Source organism: Homarus americanus, unplaced genomic scaffold (genome assembly GCF_018991925.1).
Source record: "Homarus americanus isolate GMGI-L3 unplaced genomic scaffold, GMGI_Hamer_2.0 scaffold52512, whole genome shotgun sequence".
NCBI lineage: Eukaryota > Metazoa > Arthropoda > Malacostraca > Decapoda > Nephropidae > Homarus > Homarus americanus.
This window is the reverse complement of record NW_024735442.1, coordinates 2,222,041-2,247,876: the sequence shown is the minus strand read 5'-3', so window position 1 is coordinate 2,247,876 and position 25,836 is coordinate 2,222,041. Positions and strand designations below refer to the sequence as shown.

The following is a 25,836-nucleotide window of genomic DNA, read 5'->3' as shown; positions in this document are numbered from 1 at the left end:
TCCAGCAGGAACTTTTTCAAGCGAGTGAATAGAATTGAAAAGAAGACGACCAGAGTATTTCTGAGTGGCTGCCATGGTGAGTGGTGTAGGACGACTCCATTACCTTATGTAGACAGTACGGAGCCAAGACGTGCCGGCAAGAGGGGGGGGGGGGGTAAGGCAGGCAGAAACACTGTATTAAAGGGGCAAGTACATGTGTTGTAAGGTCGGGGAATGGTGGGGATTAGACTGAAATTGTTTTATGTGGTAAGAATGAGAGATTTTGGTATTTATAGGAAAGTATTTTGCTTCGTGTGTAAAATTTCACACAAACACACACATTTGTAATCAGTCAGCTGACTACACCACACAGCCAGTCAGCTGAATTTAACACACAGTCCATTCGCTCAACATACAACCAAGCCATCCTCCCCCCATCCCTTACTCTAAACATCCTCTCTTCCTCCATCTCTCCAAACATCCTCCCTCCCTCCCTCCAAACATCCACGTCAGGAAAAATACCGACGAAAATCACTTAACTTATCGGTAGTGATTCACCCAACAATTTACTTCATTTCGTCTGTCTGTCTGTATCTGTTTGTCCCCTTCCCATCCTCTTTCTCCTTGGTGTTGGTGTTCGTTTCTTTCTCTAATTTTCCTCTTATTCTGTATTTTCCCCAGTTTCTCATATTTAATTCCCTCCTCCCCCTCCCTTCTATTTTCTTTTTTTTTGTTATCCTTGCCTTCCTCTTTCTTCCTGCACCCCTCTTCTTCCTTCCACTATCCCTCTTCCTCCTTCTTCCTGTACCCTTCCTCTTCCCCTCTTCCTCCTCATCTTCACCACTCCTAAAAGTTGACCTCTGCACTATTCCCTTAGCCTCAACATTTCTTCTTGTTTGTTGTGTGGTGTAATGTGATGTGTTGTGGTGTGGTGTAATGTGGTATAGTGTGGTGTAATGTGGTGTGTTGTGGTGTAATGTGGTATAGTGTGGTGTAGTGTGGTGTAATGTGGTGTGGTGTGACTATCACAAACACGGGAGATGGAGGGATGAGGTGAATTAACATGGGTCAGCAACTTCCTAATAGTTGAGTACCGTCAAGGTCACTTACCTCCCTCCCGAGCTTCCCCTTGCTTTCCTCCCCTCACCTGCCCTCTCTCCCCTGACCTGCTTATTTCCCCTCACCTGTCCTCTCTCCCCTTACCTACTTCTTTCCCCTCACATGTCATCTCTCCCCTTACCTGCTTATTTCCCCTCACCTGTCCTCTCTCCTCTTACCTACTTCTTTCCCCTCACCTGTCATATCTCCCCTTACCTGCTTATTTCCCCTCACCTGTCCTCTCTCCCCTTACCTACTTCTTTCCCCTAACCTGTCATCTCTCCCCTTACCTACTTCTTTCCCCTCACCTGTCATCTCTCCCCTCACATGTCCTCTCTCCCTGTTTCCCTCCTCCTTTCAGCTGAACGATGAATGACTCCCTGTACGTAGTGTCTCTCAGCCCAACTTCAGCCGGTCCTCAAACGAGACTCAGTCTAACCTCCACCCTTCCTATAACGAGAAATACCTATGCCTCGGTCCAAAGCAAGACTTAGCCCAGCCTCAGATAAGCCCAGCCTGAATTTAACCTCACCCAATTATAAGACAACTTCAGCCCAACATCAGCTAAGGCAACACGAAACCTCAGCCTCAACAAAGCCCAAGCCAAACCTCAGCCCAGCCTCAACCAAGCCAAACCCCAGCCCAGCCCAACCTCAACCAAGCCCAACCTCAGAAAAGCCAAAGCCCAACCTCAACCAAGCCCAAGCCAAACCTCAGCCCAGCCTCAACCAAGCCAAACCTCAGCTCAACCTCAACCAAGCCAAACCTCAGAAAGCCCGGGCCCAGCATCAGCCTGACGCACCTTGTATTTTTCATGATCAATTTGATACTAGACATTTTTACGTTTGTAATACAGAAGGTAACTGTACCTCAGGTCAACCATTTCTCCTTATGGTTGAGTTCCTGTGTTCCTGTCAGTCTTGTATCTAAATCTACCCTTGAATACATTACCCGTGTCTGCCTTTCTTGATTAACCTTATCATTTACTCCTCTATATCAACAAGACCATCATCTACTCCTCTATATATACCCTTGTCGCCGCCGCCCCACACATTCTGTTTCATATCGAGTGAGAAATTCCCTGAGGTGTGGCTGACATATTTAGCTGGTCGGGGTCCCAGCTGGATATTACATCGTTGGGGAGAGCCGAATGCTTCCCCTACCCTCCTACTCCCCCTCCTCTTCTCAAGATCCCCACCCTTCAAGGCCCAACATTTTCCTCTCGACCTCCATAATCACCTCCTCCTCCTCCATATCCTCCTTTCCCTACACTCACCTGTCAACTTCTAAAAACACACACACACACACACACACACACTCAATCTTTGCCAAATAGTATATACGTTGGCGAGGCGGAGGTCTCCTCACATGGCAGAGGTGAGTGTAAGTACTTGCCCAAGTTGGAACTGCCCGAGACCCCCAAGCGAGCTACTGTCCCAGTGGTGGAGGGGTGCCAAGTGTGCCATAGTGGGGTTTAATAAGCGCCGAAAAAGATGGGCATATATTAGTCGATCCTGATGACGTGAAATGCCCGAGAAGCAGCCTTGCTTAACTGAGTAAAGGTAAACCAAAACAGAATATTTTTCGATGGTGTAGAAATATATATTAGACATAAAGGAGTAATAATTTCGTGAATAATATAATTGCATATAAAATTTCCTCCAGAGAGCGACACTTGCAAGAATCGCTCGACCAGCAACATTTACACGTGAACGAGGGTAAAACCAACCTTCTGCGCTGACGAGTTAGGGTGGAAAATGTTTTGTTGACCTTCCGCTGTATTATCCAACACTCCTCCCTCCCTGTTGTGTGCAAGCAACGCCCCAGCGCGTACCATACTGGCAATAATAAACCCTTTCTGGCGTCCGTGCGTGCGTGCGTTCGCCTGTCCCGCCACATTAAATCTAAGGAAAATATTGGAGCTTCACAGGGAGGCAGGAGGCGGCTGCCTTTGGTGTTGGTAAAGAAAGGAATTTTCAAAAATATTTAAAATTAAATTTTAAGGAACCAGTTTTCTGAGTAAAAGCTAGAAAATAAAATAATAAAAAAGGGGAAGGAATTAAAATCTTTAATTAGAATTGACGTTGGGTGAAAAAATATACCAAGCAACATATTCACAGATTTTCAAATCATAATAATACAAAAAATAGGTGACATAGGAGTAGTCGAGTGTAATGAGAATATTGTGACTACCGGGAGAGCAACATTAAGTTATATTCGGAACTGGGGTCAAGGTGTACCTCAGAGTCAGGAACTGTACACGAGTTGTTCCTCACTCCTCCTGTACCGACGACCAACCTTAAACACACCTTGGAAAACTGTGCAGCACTATGACTCTTATAATGTACATTACTCTGACATACTGTAATTATACTGTCACGTGGGAGGCGTATTATTGTGTCTGTTATTTCACAGAAAATTTTGTAAAATCTCACTTCTGATCTCAAACAATACCCGCAGTCAAAAGTAAACATCCGAGACCGCCAGTGGGAGTATAATGCTTGCCAGGTGGCGCGGCCACGTCTTCCCTCAAAAAGACTGAACGTCATATAAAACACACAAGTTTAATTCATTATAATAGTATCAGGACTCTCTTGCACCTGGAGGCTTCCATTATAAAAAAATATATTACTTGGCGCCACGACTGACGGAGACAAAAATTTATTTTAAAATTCTGGATATTATTCTGGAAACTTTACACCAGCGCTTACCAAGTCGCCACCGTTCACGCTGACAGGACAGGACACAAGATGTGCGCCCTTCCTCCCTCACATGTAGCGGGTGATCGGACGGGGCAGTCCATCACCGAAGTATGTAGATCTCACGATAACCTTTCCATTAAGGTGGTGATGGAAGACGACCAACTAATGGACTTGGTGCAGGAGGAGGGGAGGAAGGATCGCTACGGCTGTGATTCTGGTGATGGTGGCTATTACGTCACGGAGGGAAGGAGGAGGGAAGGAGGGGGAAGGGGAGGAGGGGGATGCTAGGAGAGAAAGGGGGAAGGGGAGGAAGGGGATGCTAGGAGAGAAACGGGAAGGTTGTCAGGATGGTGGGAGGGGAGATATGGGGGGTGGGGGAGAGGAAGACAGTGTGCGGGCGAGAAGGGCTGATTGGGTTGGGCCAATTAAGGAAAATGTGTGCGTCTTGTGTGTGGTGGTGGCGGCGTCCCCAGATAACTGCATGGCTGCCTTACTTTTCCAACTTATTTTTAATTAAGATGTTTCTCTGTTGAACTGTACTGCATGTGTAATAACATGCTTCTATAAATGATGGAGTATATAATTATATGTGTGTGTGACGCGATCATGACCAACACAAGAGTCAGGTTCTGGTACTGTACGGGTCTGGTCTGGTCTGGCATGGGTTCTGGTACTGTACGGGTCTGGTCTGGTCTGGCATGGGTTCTGGTACTGTACGGGTCTGGTCTGGTCTGGCATGGGTTCTGGTACTGTACGGGTCTGGTCTGGTCTGGCATGGGTTCTGGTACTGTACGGGTCTGGTCTGGTCTGGCATGGGTTCTGGTACTGTACTGGTCTGGTCTGGTGGGTTCTGGTACTGTACGGGTCTGGTCTGGTCTGGCATGGGTTCTGGTACTGTACGGGTCTGGTCTGGTCTGGCATGGGTTCTGGTACTGTACGGGTCTGGTCTGGTCTGGCATGGGTTCTGGTACTGTACGGGTCTGGTCTGGTCTGGCATGGGTTCTGGTACTGTACGGGTCTGGTCTGGTCTGGTCATGGGTTCTGGTACTGTACGGGTCTGGTCTGGTCTGGCATGGGTTCTGGTACTGTACGGGTCTGGTCTGGTCTGGCATGGGTTCTGGTACTGTACGGGTCTGGTCTGGTCTGGCATGGGTTCTGGTAGTGTACGGGTCTGGTCTGATCTGGCATGGGTTCTGGTACTGTACGGGTCTGGTCTGGTCTGGCATGGGTTCTGGTACTGTACGGGTCTGGTCTGGTCTGGCATGGGTTCTGGTACTGTACGGGTCTGGTCTTAAGTGGATGTAATTTGTTTTTCGTATAATCAGATTGAGAGAGAGAGAGAGAGAGAGAGAGAGAGAGAGAGAGAGAGAGAGAGAGACTCGCTCAAGCCTTTTGAAACTACAACTTTAAACCTAACCCGCCAGTAGTGACAACTGCACTGCTTGTTCTTGTATTCTTGGTTGACTTAAGACTCTGACTTATCTTCCCTAGACTCCTAAATATCGTCTAAGACTCTTATCGATTAATTTTTCTGCATCATCAACATCATGGACTCACAAGCCAAAAGTCAGCCTTATAGTGTTACTAACTCCAACGCAACCTCCAAGACTCAGAACTCCAATTCACTCTCACAGACTTAGAACTCGTGCTCACTCTCACAGACTCAGCACTCCAACTCACTCTCACAGACTCAGAACTAGAGCCGAGGCTCAGACACCCCATGAAGCAAGACTCAGGAGCAAAAGGGCGTTGGTTGCCTGGACCTCGCAGCAGTAAACAGCGTATAAAGAGGCTCTTAATACTCAGTTATGTGTTAAGCACCACCTGCCTTACCTGGTAAATCCCGGGCGTTTATCACCACTCAAACTACCGCAGAATCTTCCAGCCCTTTCTTAAAATCTCTTACAGTTAGCAGTAACTCTTTGTGACAACCGAAATAAAACAAGTAGTTATTTCTCGTTCTGTGATGATGTATGACTGTTTACACCTTCATGTACAGTTACTCAAAAAACGATCTACCAAACGAAAAAATCCACCAAAGACATCCACAGAGCATATGTTACCTTTCTGAACAATAACTAGTCTGTCTCTTGATGATGTGTGTACAATGAAGATGTAAGAATGATGATGTGTGGACAATGACGTGTGTACACCACCAAGGAGAAGGTCTTTTGATAAACGAGAATGAATAGTTTTTTCTTCCGTTTAAGCCGTCCATTATGACGAAACAGTGGTGGTAGTCCCGTGAACACAAATAAACAGTTGTTCTTTGGTCTCCTGGGATGAATCTTTGTGTGCGAAACTCCCGAGGCGGCTCAGAACTATATGTAGTCCTCCTCCATGTAGGTCCTCGTTGTAAGTAGTCCTCCAGGTAGGTCCTCGCTGTAGGTAGTCCTCCTCCAGGTAGGTCCTCGCTGTAGGTAGTCCTCCTCCATGTAGGACCTCGCTGTAGGTAGTCCTCCTCCAGGTAGGTCCTCGCTGTAGGTAGTCCTCCTCCATGTAGGACCTCGCTGTAGGTAGTCCTCCTCCATGTAGGTCCTCGCTGTAGGTAGTCCTCCTCCAGGTAGGTCCTCGCTGTAGGTAGTCCTCCTCCATGTAGGACCTCGCTGTAGGTAGTCCTCCTCCATGTAGGTCCTCGGTAGTCCTCCATGTAGGTCCTCGCTGTAGGTAGTCCTCCTCCATGTAGGTCCTCGCTGTAGGTAGTCCTCCTCCATGTAGGTCCTCGCTGTAGGTAGTCCTCCTCCATGTAGGTTCTCGTTGTAGGTAGTCCTCCTCCATGTAGGTTCTCGTTGTAGGTAGTCCTCCTCCATGTAGGTCCTCGCTGTAGGTAGTCCTCCTCCATGTAGGTCCTCGCTGTAGGTAGTCCTCCTCCAGGCAGGACCTCGCTGTTGGTAGTCCTCCAGGTAGGTCCTCGCTGTAGGTAGTCCTCCTCCAGGCAGGCTCTCCCTGTAGATAGTCCTCCTCCAGGAGGGTTCTCCCTGTAGATAGTCCTCCTCCAGGAAGGTTCTCCCTGTAGGAAGTCCTTCTCCAGGCAGGTCCTCCCTGTAGATAGTCCTCCTCCAGTCAGGTCCTCGCTGTAGATAGTCTTCCTCCACGCAGGTCTTCGCTGTAGATAGTCCTCCTCCAGGCAGGTTCTCCCTGTAGATAGTCCTCCTCCAGGAAGATTCTCCCTGTAGATAGTCCTCCTCCAGGCAGGTCCTCCCTGGAGATAGTCCTCCTCCAGGCAGGTTGGTAGGCAGGTCCTCGCTGTAGATAGTATGCACTCCCAGGTAGGTCCTCGCTCTAGATACTCCTCCACCAGGCAGGTAGGCAGGTCTCGCTGTAGATAAGTACTCCTCCAAGGTAGGTCTTCGCTGTAGATAGTCCTCCTCCAGGAAGGTCCTCGCTGTAGATACTCCTCCTCCAGGCAGGTCCTCGCTGTAGATAGTCCTCCTCCAGGCAGGTCCTCGCTGTAGATAGTCCTCCTCCAGGCAGGCTCTCCCTGTAGATAGTCCTCCTCCAGGAGGGTTCTCCCTGTAGATAGTCCTCCTCCAGGAAGGTTCTCCCTGTAGATAGTCCTCCTCCAGGAAGGTTCTCCCTGTAGATAGTCCTCCTCCAGGCAGGTCCTCCCTGTAGATAGTCCTCCTCCAGGCAGGTCCTCGTTGTAGATAGTCCTCCTCCAGGCAGGTCCTCGCTCTAGATAGTCCTCCTCCAGGCAGGTCCTCGCTCTAGATAGTCCTCCTCCAGGCAGGTCCTCGCTCTAGATAGTCCTCCTCCAGGCAGGTCCTCGCTCTAGATAGTCCTCCTCCAGGCAGGTCCTCGCTGTAGATAGTCCTCCTCCAGGCAGGTCCTCGCTGTAGATAGTCCTCCTCCAGGAGGGTTCTCCCTGTAGATAGTCCTCCTCCAGGAAGGTTCTCCCTGTAGATAGTCCTCCTCCAGGCAGTTAAGCCCTGTAGATAATCCTCCTCCAGGCAGGTCCTCGCTGTAGATAGTACTCCTCCAGGCAGGTCCTCGCTGTAGATAGTCCTCCTCCAGGCATGTCCTCGCTGTAGATAGCACTCCTCCAGGTCCCCGCTGCAGATAGTCCTCCTCCAGGCAGGTCCTCGCTGTAGATACTCCTCCTCCAGGCAGGTCCTCGCTGTAGATAGTCCTCCTCCAGGCAGGTCCTCGCTGTAGATAGTCCTCCTCCAGGCAGGCTCTCCCTGTAGATAGTCCTCCTCCAGGAGGGTTCTCCCTGTAGATAGTCCTCCTCCAGGAAGGTTCTCCCTGTAGATAGTCCTCCTCCAGGAAGGTTCTCCCTGTAGATAGTCCTCCTCCAGGCAGGTCCTCCCTGTAGATAGTCCTCCTCCAGGCAGGTCCTCGTTGTAGATAGTCCTCCTCCAGGCAGGTCCTCGCTCTAGATAGTCCTCCTCCAGGCAGGTCCTCGCTCTAGATAGTCCTCCTCCAGGCAGGTCCTCGCTCTAGATAGTCCTCCTCCAGGCAGGTCCTCGCTCTAGATAGTCCTCCTCCAGGCAGGTCCTCGCTGTAGATAGTCCTCCTCCAGGCAGGTCCTCGCTGTAGATAGTCCTCCTCCAGGAGGGTTCTCCCTGTAGATAGTCCTCCTCCAGGAAGGTTCTCCCTGTAGATAGTCCTCCTCCAGGCAGTTAAGCCCTGTAGATAATCCTCCTCCAGGCAGGTCCTCGCTGTAGATAGTACTCCTCCAGGCAGGTCCTCGCTGTAGATAGTCCTCCTCCAGGCATGTCCTCGCTGTGGAGTAGAGTACTCCTCCAGGCAGGTCCTCGCTGGCAGATAGTCCTCCTCAGGCAGGTCACCGCTCTAGATAGTCCTCCTCCAGGCGGAGTCCTCGCTGTAGATAGTCCTCCAGGCAGGTCCTCGCTGTAGATAGTCCTCCTCCAGGCAGGTCTCGCGCTGTGAATAGTCCTCCTCCAGGAAGGTTCTCTCTCTATAGAATAGTCCTCCTCCAGGAAGGTTCTCCCTGTGAATGGTCCTCCTCCAGGGAGGTTCTCCTGTGAATAGTCCTCCTCCAAGGCAGGTTCTCCTGTAAAATGGTCCTCCTCCAGGCAGGTCCTCGTTGCTTGAATGGTCCTCCTCCAGGCAGGTTCTCTCTTGAGAGCCAAGTCCTCCCTCCAGGCAGGTCCTCGCTGTAGATATTCCTCCACTCAGGCAGGCTCTCCCCTGTAGATAGTCCTCCTCCAGGCAGGTTCTCTCACAGATGGTCCTCCTCAGGCAGGCTCCCTGTGGAGTCCTCCTCCAGGAAGGTTCTCCTGTAGATGGTCCTCCTGCAGGAAGGTTCTCCCCTGTAGATAGTCTCACTTCCAGGCAGGTCCTCCTGTTGATGGTCACTCCTCCAGGCAGGTCCTCGCTGTAGATACTCCTCCTCAGGCAGGTCCTCCTTGTAGATAGAATCCTCCTCCGGTGGGGTCACTCCTTGTAGATAGTCCTCCTCCAGGCAGGTCCTCCTTGTAGATGTAGTCACCTCCTCCCGACAGTCCTCCTGTAGATAGTCTCCTCCAGGAGGTTCTCCCTGTTGATAGTCCTCCACCAGGAAGGTTCTCCTGTAGATGGTCCTCCTCCAGGCAAGTCTGCCTCCTTTAGATAGTCCTCCTCCAGGCAGGTCCTCCTTTCTTAGATGTATAGTCCTCCTCCAGGCTGGTCCTCGCTGTAGATAGTCCTCCTCCTGGCAGGTCCTCCTTGGAGTGGTCCTCCTCCAGGAAGGTCCTCGCTGTAGATAGTCCTCCTCAGGCAGGTCCTCGCTATGGAATGAGTACTCCTCAGGCAGGTCCTCGCTGTAGATAGTCCTCCTCAGGCGGAGTCCTCACGCTGCAGATGTTCTCTCCCATTTGCAGGTCCTCCTTGTAGATAGTCACTCCTCAGGAAGGTTCTCCCTGTAGATAGTCCTCAGGCAGGTCCTCCTTATAGAATGGTCCTCCTCCAAGGCAGTCCTCTGTAGATATTCACCTCCTCAGGCAGGTCCTCGCTGTGGAATGGTCCTCCTCAGGCAGGTCCTCGCTGTAGATAGTCCTCCTCCTGGCAGGTCACCGCTGTAGATAGTCTCCTCCTCCAGGAAGGTTCTCTAATAGATAGTCCTCCTCCAGGCAGGTCCTCCTTTATGAATAGTCCTCCTCCCTTGCTGGAAAAAGGTCCTCACTTCAGATAGTCCTCCTCCCAGGCAGGTCCTGCTGTGAATAGTCCTCCTCCTTTGGAGTCTCGCTGTAGATAGTCCTCCTCCAGGAAAGTTCTCCTGTAGATAGTCATCACTTGAGCGGAGTCCTCGCTGTAGATAGTCCTCCTCCTGGTAGGTCCTCACTGTAGAGCAGTCTCCTCCAGGAAGGTTCTCCTGTAGATAGTCCTCCTCCTGGCAGGTCTCCGCTGTGAATGGTCCTCGTCCTGGCAGGTCCTCCTTGCAGATAGTCCTCCTCAGGAAGGTCTCGCTGTAGATAGTCCTCCTCCAGGCCAGGTCCTCGCTGTAGATAGTCCTCCTCCAGGCAGGTCTCGCTGTAGATAGTCACCTCCTCAGGCAGGTCTCGCTGTAGATGGTCCTCCTCCCAGGCAGGTCCTCGCTGTAGATAATTCCTCCTCCAGGTAGGTCCTCGCTGTAGATAGTCCTCCTCCAGGCAGGTCCTCGCTGTAGATAGTCCTCCTGCTTGGAGTCTCGCTGTAAACAGTGCTCCTCCAGGAAGAGTTCTCCCCTGTAGATGATCCTCCTCCGGGCGGTCTCTTTGTAGATAGTCTCCTCCTCAGGTAGTCCTCGCTGTGGGCTATCCTCCTCCAGGAAGGTTCTCCTGTAGATAGTCCTCCTCCAGGCAAGGTCCTCGCTGTAGATACTCCTCCTCCAGGCAGGTCCTCGCTGTAGATAGTCCTCCTCCAGGCAGGTCCTCGCTGTAGATAGTCCTCCTCCAGGCAGGTCCTCGCTGTAGATACTCCTCCTCCAGGCAGGTCCTCCTTGTAGATAGTCCTCCTCCAGGCAGGTCCTCCTTGTAGATAGTCCTCCTCCAGGCAGGTCCTCCTTGTAGATAGTCCTCCTCCAGGCAGGTCCTCCATGTAGATAGTCCTCCTCCAGGAAGGTTCTCCCTGTAGATAGTCCTCCTCCAGGAAGGTTCTCCCTGTAGATAGTCCTCCTCCAGGCAGGTCCTCGCTGTAGATAGTCCTCCTCCAGGCAGGTCCTCGCTGTAGATAGTCCTCCTCCAGGCAGGTCCTCGCTGTAGATAGTCCTCCTCCTGGCAGGTCCTCGCTGTAGATAGTCCTCCTCCAGGAAGGTTCTCCCTGTAGATAGTCCTCCTCCAGGCAGGTCATCTTTGTAGATGGTCCTCCTCCAGGCAGGTCATCTTTGTAGATGGTCCTCCTGCAGGCAGGTCCTCCTTGTAGATAGTCCTCCTCCAGGCAGGTCCTCCTTGTAAATATTCCTCCTCCAGGCAGGTTGTCGCGTCACAATGAATAGTTCCTGACGCGGATCCCACCGTGGCCCGCATTGTCGGTCCCCCCTCTCTCTCTCTCACACGCTTATATAATCCAGTGTCTATCTCGCCGAGTCTCTGTCTCCCTCTTTTCTTCATCATCATGATTAGTTTTCAATTATCTGTCTCCTTCCTTTGTATCAGAGGTTCTCATTAATTATTTTGACACAAAAGAAGAGGAGAAAATAAAATGAAATGTCCCAATAAGAGACAGATGAGACTCTAAAATATTGTTATAAATAAAAAAAAAAATTATTCTTGAAATATATGAAATATATACCGGGAATACAGTACGTACAGTAACAAATGAAACACTGTCACTGGACCATAAAACACGACTTTGGAGATGAATTACAGAGCAAAGAAGGTTAGTAAACGAGAGGGTCCAGCCCTATTGTCTTTTGTGACTCAACTGTGTGAGTCATCCTTGTGAGTCACCTGTGTATGAGTTAGCGTGTCACCTGTGTGAGTGTTAGTGCGAGTCACCTGTGTAGTGTAAGTGTTAGTGTGAGTCATCTGTGTAAGTATTAGTGTGAGTCATTTGTGTATTAAAGTATTAGTGTGAGTCACCTGTGTAAGTGTTAGTGTGAATCACCTGTATGTGTTAGTGTGAACCACCTGTATGTGTTAGTGTGAGTCATGCTGTGTAAGTATTAGTGTGAGTCACCTGTGTAAGTATTAGTGTGAATCACCTGTATGTGTTAGTGTGAGTCATGCTATGTAAGTATTAGTGTGAGTCACCTGCGTAAGTGTTAGTGTGAATCACCTGTATGTGTTAGTGTGAGTCATGCTGTGTAAGTATTAGTGTGAGTCACATGTGTAAGTGTTAGTGTGAATCACCTGTATGTGTTAGTGTGAGTCATGCTATGTAAGTATTAGTGTGAGTCACCTGCGTAAGTGTTAGTGTGAATCACCTGTATGTGTTAGTGTGAGTCATGCTGTGTAAGTATTAGTGTGAGTCACCTATGTAAGTATTAGTGTGAGTCACCTGCGTAAGTATTAGTGTGAGTCACCTGCGTAAGTGTTAGTGTGAATCACCTGTATGTGTTAGTGTGAGTCATGCTGTGTAAGTATTAGTGTGAGTCACCTGTGTAAGTGTTAGTGTGAATCACCTGCGTAAGTGTTAGTGTGAATTAACTGTATGTGTTAGTGTGGGTCATGCTGTGTAAGTATTAGTGTGAGTCACCTGTGTGTGAGTGTGAATCACCTGCGTAAGTGTTAGTGTGAATCACCTGTCTGTGTTAGTGTGAGTCATGCTATGTAAGTATTAGTGTGAGTCACCTGCGTAAGTGTTAGTGTGAATCACCTGTCTGTGTTAGTGTGAGTCATGCTGTGTAAGTGTTAGTGTGAGTCACCTGCGTAAGTGTTAGTGTGAATCACCTGTCTCTGTTAGTGTGAGTCATGCTGTGTAAGTGTTAGTGTGAGTCAACCATCGTCCCGCGACAACCTCACCCAATATCAGTTTTCAAAAAAGGAATTTGTGAGGTATTTACCGAAGGGGGGGGAGTCCTCTTGTGGTAGTAAGTGTAGTATCAGCCTGAGTCAGGGTATAATCTGGAATATTTGAGGGACACACACACACACACACACACACACACACACACACACACACACACACACACACACAGTAACGGTCTTGCGAATGACATTGTAGTTTACTGTTAATCAATGATGTTTTGCAGGAATGTCCAAGATATATCTTTATGATACTTGTTTTTAAAAGTATTAGCTTAACTTGTAATAAAACACGTGTTTAGTTCTCAAACTCTCAGAGATCAAAGTACGTTGCAATGTAAGACAAATAAGTGATGGAGGGGAGGGGAGAACTGTCCTATAATTTCCTCCTAAAATTTTATCAGACGCCAATTTTCACCTCAAAATCTGATTTCTCGTTCCTTAAAGAATGCTTTTAACGCTTCACCGACCCCCAAGTTCCTTCACTAAGAAAAGTTATATTAAAAATGATGCCCAAAATTACGCTTTTCATTAAAAATTTTGGAACTTTATATTTGCTTACACGAAATTAATATTCCTACTATGATTACTATTACTACTACTACTTCAACTTATGATAATAACTATACCCCTGTAGTAAGAATAGTCTAATATGACCATTTTCTTTTGATTATATATTTATATTTATAAGGATTGCATTTCCTTAGTTCCTTTAGAAATATTTTCAGTGTGTCATATCAACATTTTCACGTACAGAGTTTTTGAATCCCATTTAGTATATTAAGAGTAACAGGTATTTAAAAGTTATATATTTTTACAAGTGTTAAAATGTTATGCTGCAGGAGTTAAAGTGTTATATTACAGGTGTTAAAGGTGGTATATTACAGGTGTTCAAGTGTTATATTACAGCTGTTCAAGTGTTACATTACAGGTGTTCAAGTGTTACATTACAGGTGTTAAAGTGTTACATTACAGGTGTTCAAGTGTTGCATTACAGGTGTTCAAGTGTTAAATTACAGGTGTTCAAGTGTTAAATTACATGTGTTCAAGTGTTAAATTACAGGTGTTCAAGTGTTACATTACAGGTGTTAAAGTGTTACATTACAGGTGGTAAAGTGTTATATTAAAGGTGCTGAAGTGTTAGGATCTATTACAAGTGTTAAGGTGATATATTACAGGTGTTAAAATGTTATATACTGTAATAGGTGTGTGAATTATAGGGTAGGTTAGGTTGTGGTACTTCAGTTGACCTACTATTTTTTTTCCCTTACAAGCGGCGAGGATCTGGAGGACGAGAAAATGTGAGGCACTTATGTTGTTCTTCAGGTGTTAAGTGTGTCTTTCTGTCACACACACACACACACACACACACACACACACACACACACACACACACACACATATCCCACGTTAGAAATTATCTCTAAAATGCAGAGATGATTGCAGCCACCATTACTGGTGTTCGGAGGCGTGCACGAGATGTCTGCCGTAAGCGAAGGTAACCCTCACTCAGCAGGATTGTCGAGCTGAATCGGACTCGTGCTGTGAACATTAAAGTGATTGACCATCTTGAGTACGACGCCTTCACCTCCGAGTACGATGATGTAAGAGTCTCGGGTATTTTAACCCTTTTGAGAACGATTGTAGCCCAGGGCTGAAGATACAATACTCAAGGGGTTAAAACATCGTACTCAAGTGGTTAAGACATTGTTATCAAGTGGTTAAGACATTGTTATCAAGGGGTTAATATATCGTACTCAAGGGGTTAAGACATCGTACTCAAGGAGTTAAGACATCGTACTCAAGAGTTAAGACATCGTACTCGGAGTTAAGACATCGTACTCAAGGGGTTAAGATATCGTACTCAAGGAGTTAAGACATCGTACTCATCAGTTAAGACATCGTACTCGGAGTTAAGATATCGTACTCAAGGGGTTAAGATATCGTACTCAAGGGGTTAAGACATCATATTCAAGGGGTTTAGACATCGTACTCAAGGGGTTAATATATTGTACTCAGGGGGTTAAGACATCATATTCAAGGGATTAAGACATCGTACTCAAGGGGTTAACTACCTCGTAATACAATTACTTAGCACTAACGATTCAAATGTTACAGCACTACCTTGAGTACGATGTCTTAACCTGTGATAACCAATAAGTAATTAGTGGAGTACAATCATAAGTACGAAGTCTAATTTATGAGTACAAAAATAATTATGTATTACAGCAACAGTGATGTCAGACAGGGCGACGTGACATCAGATAACTAACGCCCTTCTTGCCCTCAGCCAGTGACACGATTTTGACACTGTACGAGATCTATACCTGTACTGTACTGGTCTTCATTCGGCTGGAGTTAACCAACTGGAACACGTTTTCCCGAACATAACTTTCTCGCTAGGGCTGATTGTGGCTAAACGAGAGAGGATATAGGTACATGGGGCTGTTTTGGCTACACTTTTATAGTCTTTTCGTGTGTTTCCTCCTCGGGTCATCTTTGGTATATACAGTACGTCCTCACACACATGCTTCATCTGTTGTGATTCTGAAGTATTTCCTAAGTTTATAATACGGAACAAATTTTCTCCCAGAGACAAAACGGAGATTGTGTTTATGGCGGCGGCGTCTTGCAGTGTTATGATGCCGATGGCGACACACACACACACACACACACACACACGTCCTTGACTACTGAGTGGGACTAAAGGGTTATATTTCCTGAGAACGTTTCACTTTTTGAGGAAACATTTTGCTATTCCATGAACCAGCAAACTTGTTCTTGGTAGACGCCACTCTCTCCCATCACTCGCTGAGTCTAGGAGCAGCGTGTAAGTCTAACCTTAATACTGAGGCAGGCAGGTGCTGGAAGCTGGTTCATGGGGTGGCAGACAACCTTTCCCACTCACACTAATTGACTGGTCATCGCCACCAGCCTCCTTCCCGGGTGTTCACTTACACATTCACCTACTTCACTCTCAGACCTCGCAATATTGTCACCCATTCAAGGGAGAAAGTTACTATAAAACGGAGCAGTCATTATAGTCACACGTGCGAACACGCATACACGGCCACCAACAGTATACACGGCCACCAACAATATATACACACACACGGCCACCAACAGTATACACGCATACACGGCCACCAACAGTATACACGGCCACCAACAATATATACACACACACGGCCACCAACAGTATACACGCATACACGGCCATCAACAGTATACACGCATACACGGCCACCAACAATATATACACACACACGGCCACCAACAGTATACACGCATACACGGCCACCAACAATATATACACACACACGGCCACCAACAGTATACACGCATACATGGTCCACCAATACATAAACAAACACACAAAGGTTTTACAAAGTTATTCACAAAATGTTTATACAAAGAAAATAGTATTATCTCACTTCTCTCCAAGACAGAGAAAATAGTTAAAAGTTTACAGACCAATTAATTATAATTCTACCAACTGAGAGAAAAATCTTACAAACAGACTTCACACAAAACTCTACTATAATCAACTGCTGAGACAAGAGGCGGAGTTGTGAGTTGGTTAGTAAGTTGTCAAGAAAGTATTTCACTGATACAACGGTAATTATATAATATTTTGTGTTTACTGATATTCAAAAAGCTTCCTATTTAGTTAGTACACTGTCTGGTATAATTGCTTTTACAAGTCGACGAAATGAAGTTAGAATTACATAAAAATCACCAGATACTGTTAAGAGGACTGAGGATCTGGACAGGCAGCGGCAAACCACAGTAGCGCGCGAAGAACACTATATCCATAGACCGAGATGGTAGACTTGGTCCCTGAGATAAGACAACACCCACAAAACGACTAAGTACCTGATGGACAGGTAACATCTGAGCTTTGGCTAGACTCAATTGGTCAAGGAAACCTCAACATAGAAGATTATGTAGAGGAGACCTTCATTAACCCAGCCGAGGTTTTGATACATGGCAGATGATGAGGTGATAGTTCAGGGTATATACCACTGGTTTAATATGCGTAGGTGATAGTTTAGGGTATACCACTGATTTAATATGCGAGTAAATTATTCGAATATTTTGGCATTATCTCGGGCTATTGCAGGACGCAGAGGACGATAGTACACTTGGAAATGTCTCGCGGTGCTGTTAGTGAAGAGTCGAGAGGCAGCCTTGAGAATGGCAGCCAACATGAAGGTGAGAGTGGTAGCCGGACTTACCTCAACCACTGGGACACACTCACCTATAAACACTGACACAAGCCACCAATTTCTGGATGACGCTGAGACAGAATACAAACTCAAGGTGTCGTCAAACGCCAGTCACGGGAGGTAACTCCACTCAGGTTACAAGACACAGTGAGGACCAACACCTCGGTGGCACGATGGCTGACGATGAAGCTGAGATATAAACTGAAACGTGGCTGGGGAAGACCGTAGAGTGGAAGACACAGTCGCCATTCAATATGTGAGTCAGGCCTGACAGCACTGTTGCGGCCAGGTCAGGCGACACCACCAGTAGGACGAAAAGCAGAAGGGGGGGGGGGGGATTGGACAAGAAAAATGAGGAGTAATGAGGATGAAAGGGAAGGGTGAATGAACGTGAAAGGAGTAATGAAGATGAAAGAGGAGAAGGAGGAGTAGTAAAAGCGATGGAGAAAGGGGAACTGAAAGTGTGAGAATTTGGGGGACTGGGGTGAGGGAGATGTGTGGGCGGGGGTTACAGAAATCTATCAAGCAGAGCGAGTGAAGGGGGTCAGGGGTCAGAGGTCGCCACTCCTCGCCCTGTGTCCTACTGTAATATTGACGATGTCCAGAAACTGTTACCTCCCTCCTCCTCTCTCTCTTTGTCTGTCTGGCTCTCATCCTTGTAGTGATCCACCACTGTTAAGTGATCCACCAATGTTATAGTGATCCATTACTGTTACAGTGATCCACCACTGTTATAGTGATCCACCAGTTATAGTGATCCGCCACTGTTATAGTGATCCACCACTGCTATAGTGATCCACCACCGTTATAGTCATCCACCACTGTTATAGTGATCCACCATTGTTAGTGATCCACTACTGTTATAGTGATCCACCAATGTTATAATGATCCACTACCATTATAGTGATCCACCACTGTTAAAGTGATCAACCACTATTATAGTGATCCACCACTGTTATAGTGATCCACCACCCTTATAGTGGTCAACTGCCGATATAGTGATCCACCACCGTTATAGTGATCCATCACCATTATAGTGATCCACCACCGTTATAGTGATCCACCACCGTTATAGTGATCGACCAGTATTGTAGTGATCCACCACTGTTATAGTGATCCACCACCATTATAGTGATCCACCACCATTATAGTGATCCACCAATGTTATAGTGATTCACCAGTTATAATGATCCACCACCATTAGAGTGATCCACCACCATTATTGTGATTCACCACCATTATAGTGATCCACCACCGATATAGTGATCCACCACCGTTATAGTGACCCACCACTGTTAGAGTGATCCACCACTGTTATAGTGACCCACCACTGTTATAGTGATCCACCACCGTTATAGTTATCCACCACCGTTATAGTTATCCACCACCGATATAGTGATCCACCACCATTATAGTGATCAAACACTGTTATAGTGATCCACCACTGTTATAGTGATCCACCACTGTTATGGTGATCCACCACCGTTATAGTGACCCACCACTGTTATAGTGATCCACCACTGTTATAGTGATCCACCACTGTTATAGTGATCCACCACTGTTATGGTGATCTACCACTGTTATAGTGATCCACCACCGTTATAGTTATCCACCACCGATATAGTGATCCACCACCATTATAGTGATCAAACACTGTTATAGTGATCCACCACTGTTATAGTGATCCACCACTGTTATAGTGATCCACCGTTATAGTGATGTTATAGTGATCCACCACTGTGATATGTTATAGTGATCCACCACTGTTATAGTGATCCACCACTGTTATAGTGATCCACCACTGTTATAGTGATCCACCACCGTTATAGTGACCCACCACTGTTATAGTGATCCACCACTGTTATAGTGATCCACCACTGTTATAGTGATCCACCACCATTATAGTGATCAAACACTGTTATAGTGATATACCACTGTTATAGTGATCCACCACCGTTATAGTTATCCACCACCGATATAGTGATCCACCACCATTATAGTGATCCACCAATGTTATAGTGATCCACCAGTTATAATGATCCACCACCATTAGAGTGATCCACCACCATTATTGTGATTCACCACCATTATAGTGATCCACCACCGATATAGTGATCCACCACCGTTATAGTGACCCACCACTGTTATAGTGATCCACCACTGTTATAGTGACCCACCACTGTTATAGTGATCCACCACCGTTATAGTTATCCACCACCGATATAGAGATCCACCACCATTATAGTGAGCCACCACTGTTATAGTGATCCACCACTGTTATAGTGATCCACCACCGTTATAGTGATCCACCACCGTTATAGTGATCCACCACCGTTATAGTGATCCACCACTGTTATAATGATCCACCACCCATATAATGATCCACCACTGTTATAGTGATCCACCACCATTATAGTGATTCACCATTGTTATAGTGATCCACCAATGTTATAATGATCCACCACCGGTGTGCCTTTAACAAGTGAATTAGAACGTCTAAGTTAAGGGTCTTATATCTTTGTCTACGTCAACAAAGTTAGGCTGTGGCAGTTTATATTTGTCTCGGGGCAACAGAAGATGACCAGGAGACATAAAACAGTTGTGAGGTTTATGTAGAGTGGAGACGGATAATACATCTATACCGTATGAGTTAACAATCAAGAAGCGTACATTTGGGGAATAAAATTTGACTCCGAGATGATAATAAATATCTTTGTGGAGAATCTTGCCACTGAAACAACAAGAAAGTTAACAGCCTTCAGATGCGTCGTAAACATATAAACATGAAACGCGACAAGAATCACACGTTTGGTTCACATCTACAACAATCACGTCTTTCCTGGATGGTGTGGCCAGTCCTTCAACAAGACAAAGGAGAGAAAACAACGACTCATCTCATTCCTGGATATGATTAAGCGGGACCTGACACCAACACAGCACAATCAACAACGTCAATGAAATGTCAAAACTGTTGAGACTCGCCAATCTATACATCGTCATTATAATCCTGTGAACAATCAAAATAATAAACACTGCAATACCAGAAACACGATCCAACCACAGGTTCCACGCAGGTTCCACTTGGCTGTACCGTGCTTCATCAATATCGCGTCACCATAGGATACTGAGTTGGAAGGAAACCAGATATACTGACCAGCTGTGGTTTCTGATTCACAGACAGGTAATAAGCCTCACGTAAGGTTAACTTGTTCTACAGGTTAGAAAGAGAGAGAGAGAGAGAGAGAGAGCTTCATTAAGTACAGCGTGGGATACCTCTCACCTGTGGCCTCCATAAAAGAAAGAAATGATTCTCACCCTCTTCTTTTTCCCCTCTTCTTTTTCCCCTTTTCTTTTTCCCCTTTTCTCTCTCCCTATCTCACTTTCCCTCTCTGTCCCTGTCTGCTTTTGTTTCTCTCTTTAATTTCTTCATTTATCTCATATCATCTCTCTCTCATCCTTTTTAATCCTACATTTATTCTGTTTGTGTGTGTGTTCATGACCAAGGTGAGTCTTAATCCTAGCAGTGCACACACACACACACACTGTGCACTTACGAAATATCAATTACAAGCCTTAATTATGTATACTGTAGGTAGGTGTTCATTAGACCACACCCTCTTACTGTTGTTGCCTCTGTGACCACACCCTCTGCCTGACGCTCAACTTCTGACCACACCCTCTTCTTGATGTTCACCTCTGACCACACCTTCTGTCTGACATTCACCTCTGACCATACCCTCTGCTTGACGCTCACCTCTGACCACACCTTCTGCCTGACGTTCACCTCTGACAGGACCCTCTTCCTGACGTTCACCTCTGACCCCACCTCCTGTCTGACACTCACTTCTGACCACACTCTCGTCCTGACGCTCACCTCTGACCATACCCTTTGCCAGACACTCGCCTCAGACCACACCCTCTGCCTGACGCTCACCTCTGACCACACCCTTTACCTGACGCTCACCTCTGACCACACCCTTTGCCTGACGCTCACCTCTGACCATACCCTTTGCCAGACACTCACCTCTGATCACATCCTCTGCCTGACGCTCACCTCTGACCACACCCTTTGCCTGACGCTCACCTCTGACCATACCCTTTGCCAGACACTCACCTCTGACCACATCCTCTGCCTGACGCTCACCTCTGACCACACACCCTTCTGACCACACCTTTGACCTCACCTCTGACACCTCTGACCACACCCTTTGCCTGACGCTCACCTCTGACCACACCCTTTGCCTGACGCTCACCTCTGACCATACCTTTGCCAGACACTCACCTCTGATCACATCCTCTGCCTGACGCTCACCTCTGACAACACCCTTTGCCTGACGCTCACCTCTGACCATACCCTTTGCCAGACACTCACCTCTGACCACATCCTCTGCCTGACGCTCTCACCTCTGACCACACCCTTTGACTGACGCTCACCTCTGACCACACCCTTTGTCTGACACTCACCTCAACCACACCCTCTGCCTGACGCTCACCTCTGACCACCCTTGCCTGACGCTCACCTCTGACCATACCTTTGCCAGACACTCACCTCTGACCACATCCTCTGCCTGACGCTCACCTCTGACCACACCACACCTCTGACTCTGCCTGCGCTCACCTCTGACCACACCCTCTGCCTGACGCTCACCTCTGACCACACCCTTTGCCTGACACTCACCTCTGACCACCCCCTCTGCCTGACGCTCACCTCTGGGCACGCCTTTGCCCGACACTCACCTCTGACCACACCCTCTGCCTGACGCTCACCTCTGACCACACCCTCTGCCTGACGCTCACCTCTGGGCACGCCCTTTGCCTGACACTCACCTCTGACCACACCCTCTGCCTGACGCTCACCTCTGACCACACCCTCTGCCTGACACTCACCTCTGACCACACCCTTTGCCTGACGCTCACCTCTGACCACCCCCTCTGCCTGACGCTCACCTCTGACAACACCCTCTGCCTGACTCTCACCTCTGACCACACCCTCTCCCTGATGCTGACCTTTCACCTTAATTCGTAACCTTTGACCAAGTCAGTGAAAAATTAAACCATGTGTTCCCTGAATCAACCACCTGGAGTATCTCGCCCTCATCACCTAGCCTAACCCTCCGTAGGTAACGTTAGGGTGTTTAAGCATCAGGTAAAATAAGCTTTTCTTCAGGTGTTAAAATAACCAATTAAAACAGTGTTTAAATTTCCTTAAAGAAGTAATGTTTGAGAGGAGGCGGGAAGAAGAGATGGAGAGAAGGAAAGACGGAGGGAAGGAGGCAAGAGAAGGATAGAGGGAAGGAAGGAAGGAAGGAAGGAAGGAAGGAAGGAAGGAAGGAAGGAAGGAAGGAAGAAGGAAAGAAGGAGGGAAGGAGGAAGAGGATAGAGGAAAGGAAGGAGGGAGGTAGGAAAGAAGAGGTGGAAATAAGGAAAGACGGAGGAAGGAGGCAAGAGAAGGATGGAGGGAAGGGAGGGAGGGAGGGAGGGAGGGAGGGAGGTGACGGAAGGGGAGACGCAGGAAGAAATGGAGGGAGAGAGGGAAGGCGGGAAAGGCCTCGAGCGCAAGAGAAGGATGGAGGGAAGGGAGGGAGGGAGGGAGGGAGGGAGGGAGGTGACGGAAGGGGAGACGCAGGAAGAAATGGAGGGAGAGAGGGAAGGCGGGAAAGGCCTCGAGCGTCTTGCCTTACTATTACACCTCTCACCATGATGAGTTTAGTTGTGTTCTACTGTCGTCTGTAGTGTTGTCATTCTCCGTTTTCTATGATATGTCTTATAGCTGTGTTTGATCTCCTTTGTGTTGAGGATCTCATGTTATGGTGAATCAGTGTGTGTGTGTGTGTGTGTGTGTGTGTGTGTGTGTGTGTGTGTGTGTGTGCAGCGGATGTCTTTCATGGTCCCTGAGCCGTGTTAAGGGTGACCCTGTGGCGTGTCATGGCTGTGGTGTTTGGCCCCTCTCACACCAGCCTGACCAACACGCCTGCTTTCCCCTCACACCAGCCTGACCAACACACCTGTAGGCCCCTCTCACACCAGCCTGACCAACACACCTGATGGCCCCTCTCACATCAGCCTGACCAACACACCTTCAGGCTCCCCCTCACACCAGCCTGGCCGACACACCTGCTGGCCAACACACCAGCCTGACCAACACACCTGCTGGCCCCTCTCACACCAGCCTAACCAACACACCTGCTGGCCCCTCTCACACCAGCCTGACCAACACACCTGTAAAACCTTCTCACTGAACCTTCCAAACGATCATCCCAAGCGAATATACTGCGGCATTTTCCCGGCGCAATCTTCGTTTTCTAATAATATTGATTTGCAATTTTGAGAACTTACGACGCCAATATTCTTCGTCACTAACTTTGGTGCAATTAGGGAGGGAGGGAGGGAGGGGTTGAGCGTAGAGCCTGAACCATCCACCCAATATGTAGCACTTACTTGATTCTCCAAGTTGACTCTTCACCTTTAAGGAAGTGGCTGGGTCAAGGAGGAGGTTGGGGGGAGATGCGTCTACCACTCCACCTGGGGACTTTACCTTCTTCACCTTCACTCTGTAGTACCTCTCAGACCCACGTGGTGCTGGAGATCACATGAGGGGTCTCGGAGGCGGGTGATGACTGTGCTGGAGGCTAGGTGTGGTGTGAAGTAGTTATTTGTCCACATTCTCGTCCGTGACATCTTCGTCCGTGGCAATATCCCCGTTCGTGTACACAACCTCGTCGATGGTCTATCCTTGGCATGAAGTCGACAAGTCATGAAGGAAGGAAGGGCCGCTGGACCTGATCAGTTGTGTAAGAAGACTTGAGACCATTCCGTTCTGATAAACTTATGCTACAGCAACTTGTTACTAATTTATTCGTCTTCATTTTGTTGTTCTTGTTGCTGTTCTTGATGCTATTGTTCTTCTTATTTTTCTTCTTCTTGCCTTATCTAAACCCTCATCTACCTCACCTGGCCCCTCATTCACCTTACCTAGACCCTCATCCTCCGTACCTAGACCCTCATCCGGCGTACCTAGACCCTCATCCATTACACCTGCCCCCATCCACCTCACCTGGTCTCCTCATTTACCTCACCTGGCCCCCCTCATTCACCTTACCATGATCTTCATCCACCACAACAATAAAAGTGAATGGAGAGATTTGTGTGTGTGTGTGTGTGTGTGTATGTGTGTGTGTGTGTGTGTGTGTGTGTGTGTGTGTGTGTGCCATTTCTCTATTTCTCTCACGTTAATACCAAAATTAATGTTATTCCTCACATATATATAGCATTATGAGTGAGGAGATTTTTCCAAAATACATTATGGAGATGATAGACTTGATGGCGGTGAAGGAGAAAAATGGAAAATTTACGAGGCCCAGCAGCTTGATGTCCATCCCTGCACAGTTGTTCTCAGACCTCCGCGAGTTTATGAGAAGTAAACCGTATAAGTGTATTCATAAGGCACTTTACATACAGTTGTTGGTGTGTGGTGGAGCGCCCCGGGGACACACTGCACCATAAAGGACCCATTACGTCCAGACAAAAAAGAAGACGCCATCAAATCTCATAACTGCGCCGATACGTAAATGTGTTATTCTCACAGTTGGTTTTAGGGAAAAATAGTATTACTACTGAGTATTTCTTTATCGACTTGGATGCTTTCGAAGGGCATAACATAATTTTCTGGGGGAAATATTCTTTTTGAACTTGAGTTCGTGTACGGTGCTCACTCCTCGATAAACTTGTTACTGACCATTATAATATGTTGCAGACACAGCACCGAAGCAGGTCCACGCTGAATCAGTCTCCATGCCGGTTGTAAGTTCACTGAAATTTCTGAATCAGTTCACCTCCATCGCCTCTGTTAAGCGAATTATTAACGGGTCGATGACTCAGTAAAGGGACACAATAGTTCAGTGATGACGTGACACAATTCTTCAGCAACACACACACACACACACACACATATATATATAACACACACACACACACACATATAACACACACACACACATATAGCACACACACACACACACATATAACACACACACACACATATATAACACACACACACACACATATAACACACACACACACACACACATATATATAACACACACACACACACACACACACATATAACACACACACACACACATATAGCACACACACACACACACATATAACACACACACACACATATATAACACACACACACATATAACATATAACACACACACACACACACACACACACACGTCACACGCTCTTCCGGCTTGACACAACCAGTCTCCTTGCTTACCTACCAGCCCCCTTTCCCACTGACTTAGTGGAAGAATTTGAAGTAGCAAAACGTCTGAACAGACTCAAGTTAAAGCGCTCCACCACCCCCACTGACTTACCAGTTAAACTCTAGGAGTTCTCCCCGGAACTAGCTAAACCCCTCTGCTCCATCATCAATGCTTCCTTCAGCTAAGCAAGATGCCCAGCTGACTGAAAGACCTCATATGTGCCACAAGTTCCCAAGTCAACCAGCCCACAACCCTTAAATGAGCTACTACTCATTGCCATCACTCCAATACCCAGCTTAATCTGTGAAAGTTTCATTTTTGACTGGCCTGAGGCTGATATTGCAGGCGCCATAGATCCTCGGCAATTTGGCAATATGAAAACTTCCTCCACCACTCACTGTCTTGTCAGCTTTCTCGACTACATATACCGCCATCTGGAAAAACGAAAGATGTTTTTGGTTGTCACCTTCATTGACTTCACCAAAGCAGTTGACCTGGTCGACCACAATTTAATCATCAACAAACCTATCGACTTCGGGTTTCGAAGAAGTCTTATACCATGATTTACAGACTTCCTGAGTGACTGACGCCAAGCTGTACGCTTCCGAGGGGCTGTCTCCGCTTTTCAGTCACTCACCTGTGGCGTCCCCCAAGGCACCAAGATGGG

General features: G+C 47.4%; 1 protein-coding gene across 1 annotated transcript; it reads right to left on the bottom strand.

Moving 5' to 3' along the window:
• Positions 1-4,401: 4,401 nt before the first annotated feature.
• LOC121870883 (probable serine/threonine-protein kinase samkC) lies at positions 4,402-5,043 on the bottom strand. The gene has a single exon (XM_042372855.1). It carries the CDS (start codon positions 5,041-5,043, stop codon positions 4,402-4,404), a length of 642 nt encoding a protein of 213 aa, XP_042228789.1.
• Between the last annotated feature and the right edge of the window lie 20,793 nt (positions 5,044-25,836).

Excerpts from the sequence above, each read along its gene's own strand:
- LOC121870883 (XM_042372855.1), bottom strand. The coding sequence starts at position 5,043 with ATGCCAGACCAGACCAGACCCGTACAGTACCAGAACCCATGCCAGACC.